The sequence below is a fragment of the Heptranchias perlo genome, chromosome 1 (genome assembly GCF_035084215.1).
Source record: "Heptranchias perlo isolate sHepPer1 chromosome 1, sHepPer1.hap1, whole genome shotgun sequence".
Taxonomy (NCBI): domain Eukaryota; kingdom Metazoa; phylum Chordata; class Chondrichthyes; order Hexanchiformes; family Hexanchidae; genus Heptranchias; species Heptranchias perlo.
In genome coordinates, this window is record NC_090325.1 from 194469965 (window position 1) to 194489865 (window position 19901).

The 19901-nt window shown below is 46.8% G+C and overlaps 1 protein-coding gene across 5 annotated transcripts in view; it reads right to left on the reverse strand.

Annotated features, from left to right (window-relative positions):
• The window catches only part of LOC137330689 (electrogenic sodium bicarbonate cotransporter 1-like), a 174086-nt gene that overhangs the window by 42450 nt on the left and 111735 nt on the right, over window positions 1–19901 (reverse strand). For all 5 annotated transcript variants that reach the window (XM_067994515.1, XM_067994517.1, XM_067994514.1 and 2 more), the window contains exons 16-18: window positions 12810–12995; window positions 7291–7404; window positions 3239–3400 (exon numbers count right to left, since the gene is read on the reverse strand). In XM_067994515.1, coding sequence (XP_067850616.1) covers window positions 3239–3400; window positions 7291–7404; window positions 12810–12995 — 462 coding nt within the window. The remainder of the gene's footprint in view (window positions 1–3238; window positions 3401–7290; window positions 7405–12809; window positions 12996–19901) is intronic.

Sequence of the window (19901 nt, forward strand, 5' to 3'; positions counted from 1 at the left end):
TACCCTTGGATACACAGCTGCCTTGCTACTTCCCTGATTACTTCATTGTTAGTACAAAAGGCAGAAGTGGCGTTAACCTGCAACGTGTTTGAGAGAGAGAGAGAGAGAGAGCTCTCACTTTGGAATCATTATCCTGCACAAAGGGACGGGAGCTAAAGAATCTCCAAATGTTAATTCGGTACCAACCAGGTCCTTGCTGGTACTTAAAGAGGACTGCTCTATAATCCCTCGGTCTTATGCAAGATTACCTATACACCTACTGACCCCTTTCAATCACCCAGTGCTCATTCTGTTCTTGTTCACGACGTTACTGCAGTGGAATGTCATGAAGTTAAGGAGAAGTTCAACACAAAATGTTGGCTCCTGTGCTTCCTCTTTCCAGTCAAATATACATTTTTTAAAAACTAGGACAAAGGATAACGAGAGTAATTCAGTCAGATGTACTTTCCCTTTATGGGGAGATTTTCAAATTTCCATAAGTCTTTCTAATGATGCCTACCTGGTAACTACTTTACATAGAAATTACAGCACAGAAACAGGCCATTCGGTCCAACTGGTCTATGCCGGTGTTTATGCTCCACACGAGCCTCCTCCCTCCTTACTTCATCTTACCCTCTGGCATATCCTTCTATTCCTTTCTCCCTCATGTGTTTATCTAGTTTCCCCTTAAATGCATCTATACTATTCGCCTCAACCACTCCTTGTGATAGCGAGTTCCACATTCTCACCACTCTCTGGGTAAAGAAGTTTCTCCTGAATTCCCTATTGGATTTATTAGTGACGATCTTATATTTATGGCCCCTAGTTTTGGACTCCCGACAAGTGGAAACATCTTCACTCCGTCTATGTCCAGTGCCTCTATATCCTTCCCATAATATGGAGACCAGAACTGTGCACAGTACTCCAAGTGTGGTCTGACCAAGGTTCTATACAAGTTTTAAATAACTTCTATGCTTTTCAATTCTGTCCCTCTAGAAATGAAACCCAGTGCTTGTGTTTTTTTTGATGCTCTTATTAACCTGTGTCGCTTCATTTAACGCTACTTTACAACTGAATCCTTTACCAATGCCAATCTATGACCAGCTTCTAGGATGTGGGTGAGCAGAGCCTTGGGGAACTGTTTTTTTTAATTTTTATTCCCTCCTTTGGGAGTTGGTGCTTTGTCCCATCTTGATGCCTCTCCATGATGGCTCAGCTCAGACTGGCTGTCCAATCACGAGGAGGCAATCGCGAGCGCAGACTTCATGGTATTGTCTGTTGGGAGTTGCAGTGACCTGCTCCATCTTGAAGCAATATTAGGCCCCATTCCCTTAAAGAACAGGAGAATCTTCCTTGTCGCAGAAAGGTGACCATTAAATACACTTCAGGCCAAAAGGCTCTTCAGTGTCAAGGTACAAGGAGTAACAAAAAAAACCTAAAGGGAGTCAGTGAGGCCATGGAAGCAGGAGATCTTCCGTGAACAACACAACACCGTTCAGTCCAACTTCACTATTGCTCCAAGGCCATTGCCATGGGCCTTGGGCCATTCTGAAATGCACCAATTGAACTTTGGCAAAAATATCAGCACACCACCAAAAAGGCAGCAGCACAGCTCTCGGTTAAAGTGCCAAGAACCTTCTGGAGAGGTGAATCGGGGGAGAGATGTATAATGGGCGGCACATCTGATATCGTCCGTCTTACGCCATCGCCCAAAGTCGGAACGACCTCTTTGGACCTTACTCCCAACTTACCAGATACTCTTTCTATTAGGATTGTATCAATGATAACAACAACTTGCACCTTTAACATAGTAAAACATCCCAAGGCGCTTCACAGGAGAGATTATCAGATACCATTTGACAATGAGACACAGGAAGAGATATTAGGACAGGCGACCAAAAGCTTGGTCAAAGAGGTGGGTTTTAAGGAGTGTCTTAAAGGAGGAGAGAGAGGTAGAGAGGCGGAGAGATTTAGGGAGGGGATTCCAGAGCTTAGGGTCTAGACAGCTAAAGGCGCGGCCGCCAATGATGTAGCGATTAAAATCGGGAGGGAAGGGCTGGGTTGCGCAGCGATCTTGGAGGATTGTAAGGCTGGAGGAGAACCAAAGGTGACATGAGGAAAATTTTTTTTACACAGCGAGTGGTTAGGATCTGGAATGCACTGCCCGAGGGGGTGGTGGAGGCAGATTCAATCATGGCCTTCAAAAGGGAACTGGATAAGTACTTGAAAGGAAAAAATTTGCAGGGCTACGGGGATAGGGCGGGGGAGTGGGACTAGCTGGATTGCTCATGCATAGAACCGAAGTGGACTCAATGGGCCGAATGGCCTCCTTCCGTGCTGTAACCTTTCTATGATTCTACGATTGTCAGTCATGTTTTTTGGTGTGTGTGGTTAATGTCTGCTTCAACTTTCATCGAGAAAGGCTTCAGATCGAGTGATTAGAATACCCAGAAATGAATCTGATTGCAAAGGAAGTTTCAATAAATGGCCGTGTTTATGGAGTGAAACAACACAGGTTGAATATGTGGGTTAATTTTCACAAGTTTGTGCTCCTGGTGCAGAGACGGGAGGATGGATCGAGCAGGATATCGAGGCACTGGAGATTTACTGGGATGATACCAGAACTGAGAGGTTGTACCTATCAGGAAAGATTGAACAGGCTGGGGCTCTTTTCTCTAGAAAAGGGAAGTCAGAGGTGACCTGATAGAGGTCTTTAAAATTAAGAAAGGGTTTGATACGGTAGGCATAGAGAAGATGTCTCCACTTGTGGGAGAGACCAGAACTAGGGGCCATAAATATAAGATAGTCACTAATAAATCCAATAGGGAATTCAGGAGAAACTCGATTACCCAGAGAGTGGTGAGAATGTGGAACTCACTCCCACAAGGAGTAGTTGAGGCGAATAACATAGTTGGATTTAAGGGGAAGTACACATGAGGGAGAAAGGAATAGAAAGATAGGGTGAGATGAAGTAAGGTGGGAGGAGGCTCGTGTGGAGCATAAACGCCGGCATAGACAAGATGGGCCGAATGGCCTGTTTCCCTGCTGTACATTCTATGTAACCGAGCACACCCGATTTAATTTCCTAATCGCTAAGAATTTAGAACGAGGGACTGAAAACCAGGCAAGCCCGAGCCCGGTTCTCCGATCTTGCCCTCTTTACTGAGCGAGGACTCCCCCCTCCGCCTCCCACCCCCCCCCCCTTGCCGGGGAAATCCGGGCCTCCTGCACAATTTCCAGCAAGCACTTGAAAGCTGACCTTCAACTTGTGCTCCTTCCTGTTGACGATAACGGCGGTGACCTGCTGATCCATGAAGATCAGGATGGTGATGAGCAGGGCTGGGAGGCCTGAAGCAAGGCACACCCACCAGGGGTTCCCACCGAACGGCGTCACGATCCAACCTCGGTGGGGGCTGGTCGGCTGGAGGAATAAAGGGAAAGTAGCAAGTCAACCCAGACAGCAACCAGAACCAATAACCGTCGGCAACAACATATATATCTACGGCACTCCACACGCAGAGCACGTTTGCTTTAAACGGGTTTATGGTGGACAGTGGACTGCCGTATGTCTGCACGAAGCTATAGGGTCCCACTTGGACGGTCACTGGACAGGAACCAAGGTTTCCCGGTAAAACTACACCACCATTTCCTACATTTCAACAGTGACTATGCTTGAAAAGTACACTATCGGCTGCAAAGCCCTTCAGTCTCAGCTGTGGCTCAGCGGGCAGCTCTCTCCCCTCTTGAGTCAGCAGGTCGTGGGTTCAAGTCCCACTCCAGACACTTGAGCACATAATTGAGGCCGACACTCCCAGTGCCAGTACTGAGGGAGTGCTGCACCGTCGGAGGTGCCATTTTTCGGATGAGACGTTAAACCGAGGTCCTGCCTGCGCCCTCAGGATGGGACGTAAAAGATCTCACAGCCACTATTTCAAGGAAGAGAAAGGGAGTTCTCCCCGGTGTCCTGGGGCCAATATTTATCCCTCAAACAAACATCACTAAAAAAACAGATTATCTGCTCATTATCTCATTGCTGTTTGTGGGATCTTGCTGTGAGCAAATTGGCTGCTGCATTTCCTACATTACAACAGTGACGACACTTCAAAAAGTACTTCATTGGTTGTAAAGTACTATGGGTACGTCCTGAGGTCGTGAAAGGCGCTATAGAAATGCAAATCTTCCTTTCTTTCATAGGTCGTATTCTGGGGAGGCCCACGATGGGGAATGGGGCCTCACAGAATGTATCCTTGTACATATTTGTCAATCTGCTGATATTGCAGTCATTTCTCGGGTGATAAGTTTTCAAACAGCGGGAGAGAGTGGTGCTGCATTACCAATTGTGTCTACCTGGGCCCAAACACAGTGAGGACAGAATCTCAAGAATTCTGCAATGTTTCTTGTAATTTGTTATATTTGTTGTTTCACTGGCACATCACATTCTATGTCATTTTTGTTGCTTTGGGCAAGTAAAAAAAGTATTTTTCTCCCTTCAACAGTAACATTTCTCCGTGGAATAGCTCACACTGGCGTCAGTAAGTTTCAGCAAAAGGGGGCCCAGAGACTACATTAAAGATTTGCATTAACTCCTCAGGCAGAAATGTTTGGAAATTGCTGTTACAAACAGGTGGGCTCAGAGGAAGCAGCTTCTCCACGAGATTTTAGTCTATTGGAAGCCCGGTGATACAGCTTGTTTTAATGTAGCACTGGAGAAAGTGCAAAAAAAGATTTACAAGGATGATACCAGAACTGAGAGGTTATAACTGATCAGGAAGGATTGAACAGGCTGGGGCTCTTTTCTCTAGAAAAGAGAAGGCTGAGAGGTGACCTAATGGAGGTCTTTAAAATTAGGAAGGGGTTTGAAAGGATAGACATATGGAAGATGTTGTGGGGGAGACCAAAACTAGAGGCCATAAATATAAGATAGTCACTAATAAATCCAATAGGGAATTCAGGAGAAACTTCTTTACCCAGGGAATGGTGAGAATGTGGAACTCGCTCCCACAAGGAGTAGTTGAGGCGAATAACGTAGATACATTTAAGGGGAAGCTGGATTATCACATGAGGGAGAAAGGAATAGAAGGATATGCTGATAGGGTGAGATGAAGTAGGGAGGGAGGAGGCTCGTGTGGAGCATAAACACCGGCACAGACCAGTTGGGCCGAATGGCCTGTTTCTATGCTGTCCGTACAGATGTAGGACGCTGGTGGGCGTTTGGCAGTAGTGCGTTCCCCTCACGTATCAAGTGTACGATCTGGCTATGGGCAGAGGTCCAGGCCCGGGGTGGAGGAAGGAGTTCTTTGTTCCCTCTGCCACCTTCTTAAAGGGGATCTGCCTCCATTCTGGGCTCAGCGATTTGGAAAACATTCCCGTTGCCACCGGCAACAGTGACGACACTGATGGGCTGTGGCAAGCAACACAAAGAGAACCCACGAGATGGAAGCTGCTCTCTTGGCTCCCAACGCAAATCTCAGCGAGTCGACCCCTACGTTTGATTGATCTGAAGTAAAACCCCCTCCATCTGCTTTCAACAAGGGTGGAAACCTGCAGTAAAGTTCACAGGACCTCTCCAACGCAGTCTAAACCCTTCCCACCGTAACCTTGGAGTTTCTGCTGAAATTGTCTCATGTTCCATCATTTGTTATTGTCCACTCCTTTTACGTTCTGCTCCTTTAACTTTTAAAGGTCATCATTGTTAACTTGGCACAAGGGAGAGCATCTATGAAGTGGATTCCCTGTTTGTTTAATTCTGATTATACCTGTGCAAGATTACAGGCTCTTTATTGAAGTAAAAAAGCCTGCAGTTTAAGTTTGTTATTTTTTTTTAAAATATACACTAAATTAAAAGTTGCTTTGATCTGAGAGCAGGTTAGCACAAGCTTTGTCCTGACTGCCTCCTTTCCAGCGATCACTGCCTGACACACGGTAACAAGGGAGGGAGGGGGAAATTCTACAGCGAGCAATGCCAGACGGGGAGCGAGTTACGGGGCCGACCGAAGGACATTAAACCATGAGCGGGAAAGCCGGGCGAATAACGGACCCGGCCCCTGGGAACAGTCCCTTTCTCAGCCTGTATTTGTTTTCTTCTTCAGCTTTCCCCCACCCCCCCCCCCCCCCACTTTGGAGCGGTGTTGTAGCTGCTGACGACAGAGGCCGTGCAGTTTAGCAGGTCATCAGTAACAGATCATGCCAAGGGAGCGTGTAATTAGGTGGGATGGTGACGACCCTCTCAATTGTCCCGTATTCAATGGCATTGGAGGAAAAAAACCCGGCAGCCCATGTGTGCAAGCTCTCCAAGTCAGCGAGATACGAACATACGAATTAAGAGCAGGAGTAGGCCATTCGGCCCCTCGAGCCTGCTCTGCCATTTGATAAGATCATGGCTGATCTGATTGTGACCTCAACCCTACTTTCCCGTCTACCAACTATAACCTTTGACTCCCTTGTTAATCAGGAATCTATCGAACTCAGCCTTAAAAATATTCAATGACCCTGCCTCCACCGCTCTCTGGGGAAGGGAGTTCCACAGACTCACGACCCTCTGAGAGAAAAAATTTCTCCTCATCTCCGTCTTAAATGGGAGACCCCTTATTTTTAAACTGTGGCCCCTAGTTCTAGTCTCTCCCACAAGGGGAAACATCTTCTCAGCATCTACCCCTTCTAGTCCCCTCAGGATCTTATATGTTTCAATAAGATCACCTCTCATTCTTCTAAACTCCAGTGTACACAGGCCCAACTTGTCCAGCCTTTCCTCATAAGATAACCCCCTCATCCCAGGAATCAGTCGAGTGAACCTTCTCTGAACCGCCTCCAAAGCGATTATGTCCTTTCTTAAATAAGGAGACCAAAACTGCACACAGTATTCTAGATGTGGTCTCACCAATGCCCTGTACAACTGTAGCAAAACATCTCTACTTTTATATTCCATTCCCCTGCAATAAATGACAACATTCCATTTGCCTTCCTAATCACTTGCTGTACCCGCATACTAACTTTTGGTGATTCATGTACTAGGACACCCAGATCCCTCTGTACCTCAGAGTTCTGCAATCTCTCTCTATTTAAATAATATACTGCTTTTCTATTCCTCCTGCCAAAGTGGACAAGTTCACATTTTCCCACATTATACTCCATCTGCCAAATTTTTGCCCACTCACTGAACCTATCTATATCCCTTTGCAGACTCCTTATGTCCTCTTCACAACTTACTTTCCTTCCTACCTTTGTGTCATCAGCAAAACCAAAAAGAGGAACGCAAAGGGGAAGAAGCCTCACATTTGTAAGGGGGAAGAAAAGATCACACAATTAACAAACCTTGAACTCATTTGGCACAATAAGTTTGGGTGTGTCCACTCCAACCAGAGCATCGAGTCCGCAGAAGATCAGAATGGCTAGGATGATGGCAAAGTCACTTATCAGCTTCCGGATCTGCTCAGGACAGAAACAAAAAGGAGCAATCAATGATCGAGGACCCCCACACATAACAGGGGAGGACAACCCTCCACCAGCCACTCGCTCATCCTCTGCCAACAATGCAAGTCATTCGTGGAGCGAATCCTCCAGGCCTTTCCAGCTTCTGAGATGCCCGCCTCGTCTCAACCGTGAGTTATGAAAAGTAATTTGCCTTTCTGTGAGTTTCGGGTAGAAAGCAGAATTAGAGGTGCAAATGGAACTACAGAACAATCCTTAATTTCTGGCATTCTCAGATCAAGCCCCACACTTTAAAACTAAAACTTGTAATCTGGCCGCACTTCGCACTGATGTTGAGATATTCCTGCGGGTCTCGGCGGGGTTAAATCAAATTACAATGTAAGATCAAAGGATTTTCCCTACAGCTGTTTGCACTGTGTGTGTCAGCCGTGGCTCGGTGGGTATCAGTCTCGCCTCTAAATCAGAAGGTCATGGGCTCATAATCTCACTCCAGAGACTTGAGTACAAAATCTAGGCCGACACTCCCGATCCAATACTGAGGGAGTGCTGCACTGTCAGAGGTGCCGTCCTTCAGATGAGATGTTAAACTGAGGGCCCTGTCAGTGAATATAAAAAATCCCATGGCCGCTATTCAAAGAAGAGCAGGGGAGTTCTCCCTGATGTCCTGGGGCCAATATTTATCCCTCAACCAACATCACTAAAACAGATTATCCGGTCATTATCACATTGCTGTTTTGTGGGATCTTGCTGTGCGCAAATTGGCTGCCGCGTTTGCTACATCACAACAGTGACTACACTTCACAAAGTACTTCATGGGCTGTAAAGGGCTTTGGGACGTGAAAGATGCTATATAAATTCAAGCACTTTCTTTCTGTGTAATCAGCCTCAGCTGACATTCCAGTGTTGGCTCAGCCTCCTCCTTCAACCAAAAAAAACGGTCGTTCAACTCCACGGCTGCCTGTGGGATCTTACTGTGCGCATTTGTTAACGTAACAGCAGTGACTATACTTCAAAAATGATTTGTCGGACGTGAAGTGAGCTGGGATGGCTTCTTGAAGTGATAAGGGCCCTCCGCCCATCCTTTAGCCCTCCGCCAGAGCTACGGAAGATTTGCAAGTGAAGCGTCCCCAGGACTCAGGTGAAAAGATTGACCCTAATGACAAAGCTCCAGTAACCGTGGTACCACCTTCTCACCCGTGTAACGTATATCTGACAGCAAATAGGAAATGGAATTTCCACTCAGGTTTCGAGTTACAGGCAGCTCCTGCCTCGAAGCAATTAGTTGATTATATTTCTCTTCTCTTGTCCGACCGTCTCTCGCCCAGTGTCTCGGGTTTCAGACGGTGCGCGTGTCGCAAATCCGTTCCTCACCCACCCACATCTCTCAAGAGAAGCAGAGCCTGGGAATCGGCACACCAAGCTCACCGCAGCTCGACCAATCATCTGGGTCGGCTGGACCCAAGAGGGAGGGCGGGGGGGACATAGAATTTACAGCACAGAAACAGGCCATTCGGCCCAACTGGACTATGCCGGTGTTTATGCTCCACATGAGCCTCCTCCCTCCCTACTTCATCTCACCCTATCAGCCTATCCTTTTATTCCTTTCTCCCTCATGTGTTTATCCAGCTTCCCCTTAAATCCATCTACACTATTCACCTCAACTACTCCTTGTGGGAGCGAGTTCCACATTCTCACCACTCTCTGGGTGAAGAAGTTTCTCCTGAATTCCCTATTGGATTTATTAGTGACTATCTTAGATTTATGGCCCCTAGTTTTGGTCTCCCCCATAAGTGGAAACATCGTCTCTACGTCACAGGTGGGGGGAATTTGTCCTGTCAACATTTTTAACTAAAAAAATGTCAACGTGAGAAGCCAGTTTTTGTAACCAAGGTTTTCATTAAAGTTATGCACAACAGAATTGGGTGGAGAGGTAGGAAATAACTTTCAGAAGAACGGGGAGGATCTTGCACTCTGTTTCCTCACTTGGCAGAACAGCACAAACCTCAACAGTTGAGAAACAAACGGCTTTTGAACAACTCTTTTCACGTTTGTTCTCGGGATGTGGGCGACACTGGCAAAGCCCCATTTATTGCCCATCCCCAAGTTAGGCCTTCTCGTTGAGCAGGCCTGCTTTTAACAACCGAGTGGCTTACACAACATCAACCACTTAGTGCAGGACTGGAGTCACGTGTAGGCCCAAATGCAATTTGCCCGCTATATGCGATGGCCGGTATAACGGGGCAGCGCCTTGAGAATACACTACTAGTGTATATAGTGTGGATCACACCTACTGTACTGTATTTGCTTATCATAGTATCATAGTAGGAACAGCACAGGAGGAGGCCATTCAGCCCATCATGCCTGTGCTGGCTCTTTGAAAGAGCTATCCAAGTAGTCCCATTCCCCCGCTCTTTCCCCTGCAAATTTTTCCCCTTCAAGTATTTATCCAATTCCCTTTTGAAGGTTATTATTGAATCTGCTTCCACCGCCCTTTCAGGCAGCGCATTCCAGATCATAACAGCTCGCTGCATAAAAAAATATTTCCTCATGTCGCCTCTGGCTTTTTTGCCGATCACCTTAAATCTGTGTCCTCTAGTTATTGACCCTTCTGCCACTGGAAACAGTCTCTCCTTATCTGCTCTATCACAACCCTTTATGATTTTGAACACCTCTATCAAATCTCCCCTTAACCTTCTCTGCTCTAAGGAGAACAATCCCAGCTTCTCCAGTCTCTACACATAACTGAAGTCCCTCATCCCTGGTACCATTCTGGTAAATCTCCTCTGCACCCTCTCCGAGGCCTTGACATCCTTCCTAAACGGTGGTGCCCAGGAGCTTATCATTGCACTTGCTTCAGTGCAAGAGGCATTTTAAAGAGGTGCTATTTACAAGTACTTATAATTCTTGTTGCTTTCAGTGCAGCCAAGAAGGTGTAAACTGGTGAGAAGCACAGCTGTTTCAGCCCGAAATAATCGGACCGCCTAAGACCCCATAACCGGCAACTTTGAAATTGACGTTCATGGTTATCGCTCTCTGGTCAATACAAGTGACTGCATGTTTTAAAATGCGAATGTTTTAAGTGGGTGGGGAATTGTATCACAAATTGCCGTGGTGGGGATTTAAACTCAGGAACCTCTAGTGAGTCCAGCACCATAATCACTACACTGCACGCACATGGACCCACGCCTGAACGGCAAGCTATAGGCTAAGAACATTCCAGCAAGTCTCGCACACTGCCCAACCCAATTTGCATTTTTCAAAATGGAAACGTGGCTTCCTGGAAAATATGAGCAGAGTTGTCACAGAGTGAAAACATGATACGATCAGGTGAAGGCAACACTAAACTAATCTCAAGCAATGGCTGAGTTCCTGGGTTTATCGGTTCATCAGCTCATGTGACCATGACAGCTGCAGGCTACCTTCCAACCAATTTTTAAACAAGTTCAACTGCACAGTATCCACCTTTGGTTGACAGGGCTACAATAGAGGGGTGAATTTTACCAATTCGCACTCCCAGCGCAGAACTCAGCGGAGGCGGGAATGTATATTGGGAAAACGGCATGCTCCGCACAATTTGACGCCTGTTGTCTTGTAGGACACGCTGCCCTCTGCCTCCAAATACCCATCCAGGGTGTGCCTTTCGGATGAGATGTTAAACCGAGGCCCCGTCTGCTCTCTCAGGTGGACGTGAAAGATCCCACAGCCACTATTTCGGCTCAACTGGTCTGTGCCGGTGCTAATGCTCCTCACAAGTCTCCTCCCACTCCTCGTCATCTCACCCTATCAGCATATCCTTCTATTCCTTTCTCCCTCATGTGTTTATCCAGCTTCCCCTTAAATCCATCTACACTATTCACCTCAACTACTCCTTGTGGTAGCGAGTTCCACATTCTCACCACTCTCTGGGTAAAGAAGTTTCTCCTGAATTCCCTATTGGATTTATTAGTGATTATTTTATATTTATGACCCCTGGTTTTGGACTCCCCCACAAGTGGAAACATCTTCTCTACGTCTACCCTATCAAACCCCTTCATAATTTTAAAGACCCTCTATCTGGTCACCCCTCTTCTCTTTTCTAGAGAAAAGAACCTCAGCCTGTTCAGCCTTTCCTGATGGGTATAACATCTCAGTTCTGGTATCGCCTTTGTAAATCTTTTTTTGCACCTTTTCCGGTGCCTGTATATCCTCCTTTGTAATATAGAGACCGGAACTGTGCACAGTACTCCAAGTGTGGTCTAACCAAATTCTGCCTTAGTTTAACGGTCGGGTCCCCCTTTACTAGGAGTTATGTTGAGATTGCCAAAACACCAAACAGACTTCCATCCAATCGGTCAGAGGTCGAGTGCAGAGGTGAAAGGGCAGCCTATTAACATATTATGCCACCCAATATGTTTGAAGCTTTAATATTCAAAATAAGACTCTTAATGAGATTAAATAGCACAGTTAGATACTGGTTAGGGGGTCACAAGCCTATCGGATAGGAAGCCCATCTGTCTTGTGCCGAGCATAACTGGCCAACTTTCAGAGGTAAACACTGTGTATTTGTCCGCTGTTAGTCTCGTGCTGCTAAACGCAATGGGCCAGATCTCGCTGAAAAAATAACGGCGTCTGAACGACGCTCGCCGTTATCAATGTGTGAATCGTGCAGCAACTTGTGGCGAGGAAGAGATTTCCCCGTGAGTCGCGAATCGCCGCAAGTCGCTGGACGATTAGCGCTGCTCCGCCGTTAGCCTCGCGGAAACGGCATCTCGCCCTCAACCTCCCCGTGAGTTTCATGAAGTCGCTGAATTTACACGTTAATTAAACTCGCCGCAGAAAGTTAAGTCCAGTAAATAATAGTGAACGTATCCTTTTAAGGGCATGCTATTTGTAAATGACCAATCAACCTCTCTGGCCCAGAAAGTGAACAATTATAAGTGTGGAGTCTCATTCCTTCAGGTTGTGAATTGTTTTAGGAGATTTTTTAAACGTCAAATTTTAAATTTCAATATTTTTCTTGCTTTTCTTTTCTGTCTTTTTCCTCTCACTCTCTCTTAATCCAATCTTTCTTTCCCTCTCTTTATTTCTCTTTCTGTACCTGATTTGACTCAAATTCACTCTATTTCCTTCTCCGTCGTTCCTCTGTTTCTTTCTCAATCCATAAATCTCATTGTTTAAGGAGATAGACTAGTTGGTCCCGTCGTTCACTGAGGTCCCAGATGCCCCCTGTTGCCCTCACCGTGCCGCCAACAGCTCGCACTCCCAGCAAATTTGTGGGCAAAAAAAATCTTAAAATCGAAAAGGTGCACAAACAAGTCTAACTAACGGGGCACCTCACGGGATGCCCCACTCCTGATTTAAACAAGCTAAACAGTCACTGGTAAAAAAAAGACGCCCATCAAGTATTAACCATTCCAACTCACCGTAGTTGGGAAGTACGGGCTGGTCTTGAAATTCTTCAGTGCCATCGAACAGGTGTAGGTACCGAGGAAGAGGATAAAGGACATCAAGGCGACATCGGGAACGTAGCTGCAGCTCTCACCGACCATGCTGCCTCCATACTTCACACAATCCTTCTTTGACAGTGATGACCAATCAATGCTCGTGTTCTGGGCAGAGAAGAGAAAGAGACTCAGTTTATCTGGAACTCTCTAACTCGTTACTAAGAATGATGTGGAGATGCCGGTGATGGACTGGGGTTGACAAATGGGGTTGACAACCTGGTGTTGTAAGATTCTTTACATTCGTTACTAAGAAGTGTGACCTTCTTTAGTTTTGGGCCTGTCTGCCTCCCTCGAGTAGAGAAGATTAAGGGGTGATCTAATTGAGGTGTTTAAAATGATTAAAGGAGTTGATAGGGTAGAGAGAGAGAAACTATTTCCTCTGGTGGGAGAATCCAGAACAAGGGGGCATAACCTTAAAATTAGAGCTAGGACGTTCAGGAGTGATGTCAGGAAGCACTTCTTCACATAAAGGGTAGTGGAAATCTGGAACTCTCTCCCCCCAAAAAGCCATTGAGCTGGGGGTCAATTGAAAATTTCAAAACTGAGATTGATAGATTTTTGTTAGGTAAGGGCATTAAGGGTTATGGAACCAAGGCGGGTAGATGGAGTTAAGATACAGATCAGCCATAATCTAACTGAATGGCGGAACAGGTTGGTGGGGCTGAATGGCCTCCTCCTGTTCCTATGTTCCTAAATATTTTTGTAAACAGGATACATCTCAATCTTGTCGGCCATCTTGGTTTACCAGTTCTTACTGTAGGGTTGCCAACTCTCCAGGACTGTCCTGGAGACTCCAAGATTTGAAGATTAATCTCCTGGACACTGCTGCGAGCAAAACCAGGGAAAGAAATCATAGGGGCATTAATAGAAAAAGTGTGCTTTTTTCCATTTTCTTTAAACATGTTTGTTTATTTATTCGTTATAAAAAATATTGGGGAAAGAAAGCCGTTTGGGTGGGGCGGTTGGAGTCGGGAGGTCATGTGATGTAACCTCCAGGAATACCTCAAATCAGAGTTGGCAACCCAGCTCGGACCTCGTGCCTGCGATCAATCAATGAGCTCGCAGCATGCCAAACACATGCCGATATCTTGCACAGGACAAAGGGTCAAAGTGGGATCTCTCTGCGTGTGCAGAGTCTCTCCAGTCAGCTACACGATACAGTGTGCTCACCTTAACAAGTTTTGGACCTTGTAGCACCACAGTGACATTGATAATGTTCCATAACAATCAGACAAGGCCCCTCTCACCATCTGTGCTTCTTAAAGAAACACTTCCCTCAGTAAAGTCTCGTGCAAAACGATTTATCAAGGATGTGATGAATTGCACGTTTAGTGACAAATTAAAATTAAAAGTGGGATGGCTCCCAGTGGATGCACTGGCTGATGTGACACAACGCCTCATCTCCGTAACCTCCTCCACCCCCACAAACGCCTCATCTCTGTAACCTCCTCCAGCCCCACAAACGCCTCATCTCTGTAACCTCCTCCAGCCCCACAAACGCCTCATCTCTGTAACCTCCTCCAGCCCCACAAACGCCTCATCTCTGTAACCTCCTCCAGCCCCACAAACGCCTCATCTCTGTAACCTCCTCCAGCCCCACAAACGCCTCATCTCTGTAACCTCCTCCAGCCCCACAAACGCCTCATCTCTGTAACCTCCTCCAGCCCCACAAACGCCTCATCTCCGTAACCTCCTCCAGCCCCACAAACGCCTCATCTCCGTAACCTCCTCCAGCCCCACAACGCCTCATCTCTGTAACCCCCTCCAGCCCCACAAACGCCTCATCTCTGTAACCTCCTCCAGCCCCACTAACGCCTCATCTCCGTAACCTCCTCCAGCCCCACAAACGCCTCATCTCTGTAACCTCCTCCAGCCCTACAATGCCTCATCTCCGTAACCTCCTCCAGCCCTACAATGCCTCATCTCCGTAACCTCCTCCAGCCCTACAACGCCTCATCTCTGTAACCTCCTCCACCCCTACAACGCCTCATCTCCGTAACCTCCTCCAGCCCTACAATGCCTCATCTCCGTAACCTCCTCCAGCCCTACAATGCCTCATCTCCGTAACCTCCTCCAGCCCTACAATGCCTCATCTCTGTAACCTCCTCCAGCCCCATAATGCCTCATCTCCGTAACCTCCTCCAGCCCTACAATGCCTCATCTCTGTATCCTCCTCCAGCCCTACAATGCCTCATCTCCGTAACCTCCTCCAGCCCCATAATGCCTCATCTCCGTAACCTCCTCCAGCCCTACAATGCCTCATCTCTGTATCCTCCTCCAGCCCTACAGCGCCTCATCTCCGTAACCTCCTCCAGCCCCACAACGCCTCATCTCTGTAACCTCCTCCAGCCCTACAACGCCTCAACTCTGTAACCCCCTCCAGACCTACAACCCTCCGAGAACTCTTGCGCGTCCCTGATTTCCTTTGTCACACCATTGGCGGCCAAGCCTTGAGCTGCCTAGGCCCTAAGTTCTGGCATTTCCTCCCTAACTCTCGTTCCTCCTTTAAGGCTCTCCTTGAAACCTATCTCTTTGACCAACAAATGACATCTACATCTACTACATTACCCTTGTCTACTCTTTCTGTTACTTCTTCAAAGAATTCAATAAGGTTGGTCAAGCATGACTTTCCCTTTTGAAATCCGTGCTGACTGTTCTTTATTATATCTTCGGTTTCTAGATGTTTTTCTATTACATCTTTGAGTAATGATTCCATTATCTTTCCTACCACCGACGTTAAGCTAATTGGTCTATAGCTCCCTGGACTTGTTCTATCTCCCTTTTTTAATACAGGAATCACATTCGCTGTCCACCAGTCCTCTGGCACTATTCCCTTTTCTAATGAATTTTTATACGTCTGTAACAGTGCCTCTGCTATCTCTTCCCTAACTTATTTTAATATGCGCGGTTGCAATCCATCCGGACCAGGGGTTTTATCCTCTCTAAGTTTGATTAGTTTATTGATTATCTCCAACCTCCCGCCTTTCTATCTTAAATGTCGTTTTTGATATAAGTTATTTGATGTTAAAAATTGAGTTTTAGGTAGGCCAACATTTGTGATAAATACAAGTTGTGTCATCCTCTTAAGGCCCACAATTGATTGTAACCCCATGGGACCAAGCTCATCTAGCTCTACTTTAATGCTGTCGTACTGAAAGATCACTGTCAAAGATACATCGGACATCAGGAGCAGGCCAAAGAACAATGAACGTGCTTCTGCAGTTATTATCCTCCGTTATTTCGAACTGCACCTTCCAAAGTAACAAAAAATGAGTAGAGCCATTGACTGAAGCGTTGGGAGTATATGTATCACTGCACCAATCCTCAGCAGACGTCTGGTAACAGGTTCAACAGAGGTCAGAGTGCAGGAATTCCTCTACCTCCTCCCCCCCCCCCCCCCACTCCGCTCCCCCCCCCGGTCCCTCAGTTAGTGCACAACGTGAACACTGTTTTTCCCTCGTTCTATGACTCTCTCAAGCAAATGAAACGCAAATCGCCACGCCTACAACTGCACCTGGTTTCCGTCGCTATGGTTTATCAGGTTTGAATAGCGTTCCAAAAACTATGTAAAAAAAAATGAGCAGAAAGCACAAAAACCAGAAACGGATTGCAACTGGGCACAAGTGTGAGGAACGGCAACACTCGGCCTCGCGGTGAGATAACGTTATACACCGAGACGAGCGGTGAACTGTACCTGAGGCTCACCCCCCCCCCCCAGGACAAATGTAAGGAGTCTTACAACACCAGGTTATAGTCCAACAGCTTTATTTGAAAATCACAAGCTTTCGGAGGCTTCCTCCTTCACTCACCTGACGAAGGAGGAAAGCTCCGAAAGCTTGTGATTTCAAATAAAGCTGTTGGACTATAACCTGGTGTTGTAAGACTCCTTACATTTGTCCACCCCAGTCCATCACCGGCATCTCCACCCCAGACAATCACACCGGCCTTTACAGTTCCTGACCACTCAAAGTACTTTTATTGTCAACCATCGATTCACAAGGAAGTTTATTCTTGGCAAAAACACACGCTGTTTCCGCACTCAATCAAGGTGAAGCACGTCGACCCTCCCTATCTCCGTAACCTCCGCCAACCCTACAACCCTCCGAGATCTCTGCGCTCCCCCAATTCTGGCCTCTTGCGTATCCCTCGATTTTAATCGCTCCACCATTGGCGGCCGTGCCTTCAGCTGCCTAGACCCCAAGCTCTGGAATTCCCTCCCTAAACCTCTCCGCTTCTCTCTCCTCCTTAAAGACGCTCCTTAAAACCTACCTCTTTGACCAAGCTTTTGGTCACCTGTCCTAATATCTCCTTATGTGGCTCGGTGTCAAATTAACTTTCTGATAACTTTCTTGTGAAGCGCCTTGGGACATTTCACTACGTTGAAGGGACTTTATAAATGCAAGTTGTTGTTGTTGAGGGGGGATTTTCTGTTTCAGAGCTTCTAGCGCATATCGGAAAATTGCGTCCCCTCCCCTCCCCCTCAGTGTGATTTTCCGTCCGTTAATTGGAGGTGCGCAGTTTTTCAATCTGCTTCCTGGCCGTCTGTCAGGAATATTGAGGTGGAAAATCTTCCCTTTTACTGTGGAAAGATTGGGCCTCTTTCCACTTTTCACGTCAAGTTTCAGCAACAAGTCCTTTCGGGTCAGATACAAAGCACATGAAATGCTCAGGAAAGCCCCTTCAGAGCGGCAACAATGCACTTTAACCCCAAATTCAGAGAGCACTTCTTACTACACCAACATGACAATATGTCCGCCATGACTCAGTGGGTAGCAGTCTCGCCTTTCAGTCCGAAGGTCATGGGTTCACAGTACTACTCCAGAGACTTGAACACAAATTCCAGGTTGACACACCCAGTGCCAGTACTGAGGGAGTGCTGCACTGTCGGAGGTGCCGTCTTTAGGATGAGATGTTAAACCAAGTCCCCCTTATGTGGATAAAAGTTTTGATGGCACTATTTTAAGAGCAGGGGAGTTCTCCCCGGTGTCCTGGGGCCAATATTTATCCCTCAACCGACATCGCTAAAAAAAAAACAGATTATCCGGTCATTATCATGTTGCTGTTTGTGGGATCTTGCTGTGCGCCAACTGACTGCCGCGTTTCCCACATTACAACAGCGACTAAGTACTTGAGTTGTAAAGCCCTTTGGGGTGTCCTGAGGTCATGAAAGGCGCTATATAAATGCAAGTCTTTCTTTCAGTTTCTGCATTGCACGTTTATGAGCTGTGAGCGGGACGAAACTTTTGCGGCCTTTAGTGTCTGATTATGGGCAGTTTCATGTGGTGGAGGGTCGTGACTTTTAGGGATGAGGGTTGAGACTGCACATAGTTATTTAACTAACAACCTCTGTAACCATCTGAAAAAGTAGGCTTTCATCTTATTAATGTGGGCTGGTTTCATTCCCAGGGCCGAAAGGACGGAGTGATAAACCCAATGCTATCCCCCGCCCCAGTCCATCTCGTCAATGTTCAAGCCCAGATCCCAGGGCTGAAAGGGCAGTGCACTAATTCACTGCACCATCCAAATCCCTTAGGAGATTAGCAGAATCTACACGGCATTAATTCACATTGAGAACAAGAAACACTTATGGACTGTGGGCTGATTTTCAGGGTGGAGGCTGATGGTGGAGCACCTCGCCCGCGATTTCCCCGTGCGTGCGCAGTCCCGAGTGAGGTGCCCCCACCAGCAGGTCGTACTCAGGAAATTGGCCTGTTAGAGGCCAACGTTAGAGGCAAATTCTGAAAACTTCCACCTGCCTACAAGAAGTAAAAATGTGTGGAGCAGGAAGCTGAGAGATCCTCCTTTTCCCTCCTCCTCCTATATTCAAATGTAAGTTCCCTCGAAGACAGAGAGCCTCCTAGCATGTACTGCAAGCAAAGCAATCTGATTTTAATGCTTATATAAATATTGGTCCTTTCAGCACTTGTCTGAACTGGACACAATACAAGTCACATCTCCACAAAGTCAAGTATTAAGTAAACCTCCGGGGAATCATTTTTGCCTGTGACTGTCAGCCGTGGCTCAGTGTTAGCACGCACGCCTCTGAGGCAGGAGGTTTGTGGGTTCGAATCGCACTCCAGAGACTTGAGCACATAACCCACTGCAGTACTGAGAGAGTGCTGCACTGTCGGAGGTGCCGTCTTTCAGTTGAGATGTTTAACCGAGGCCCCCTCAGGTGGACATGGAAGATGCCACGGCCACTATTTTGAAGAGGAGCAGGGGAGTTCTCCCAGGTGTGCTGCCCAATATTTATCCCTCAACCACCATCACTAAAAACACAGATTATCTGGTCATTTATCTCATTGCTGTTTGTGGGATCTTGCTGTAGACAAATAGGCTGCCGCGTTTCCTACATTACAACAGTGACCACACCTCAAAGGGGGTGAATTACTCAATGCCGGTGTCACAAAACTGACCGACAGCGAATCGGTAAAATAAATTTGGGCGGGGTGAAAACTGGCTCTCGATTCCTATCAGCCTGTTTTCCGATACAGGCAAAAACCAATTAAAGCCGCCCCTCCTCCCACCAAAAAAGTATTTCATTGGTTGTGATGGGCTGTGGGATGTTGTGAAAGGGGCTACATTAATGCAAAGTTGTTCTAATTAAATTATTGCAAATTGAGCTTAGGGCCCATTTAAGGGGAAGCTAGATAGGTACATGAGGGAGAAAGGAATAGAAGGATATACTGATAGGGTGAGATGAAGAGGGGAGGGAGGAGGCTCGTGTGGAGCATAAACACCAGCACAGACCAGTTGGGCCGAATGGCCTGTTTCTGTGCTGTAAATTTTGTGTAACTCTATGTAAAAAAATGAGCACTGCCGTTCAATCATGTTGGTTACTGTTCCTTAAGTTGTTAAACATTCCAGTTGGAATCATAGAATCATAGGGCACAGAAGCAGGCCATTTGGCCCATCGAGCCTGTCCGGCTCTTTGAAAGAGCTGTCCAATTAGTCCCCCTCCCCCTCTGCTCTTTCCCCATAGCCCTGTAAATGTTTCCTTTTCAAGTATTT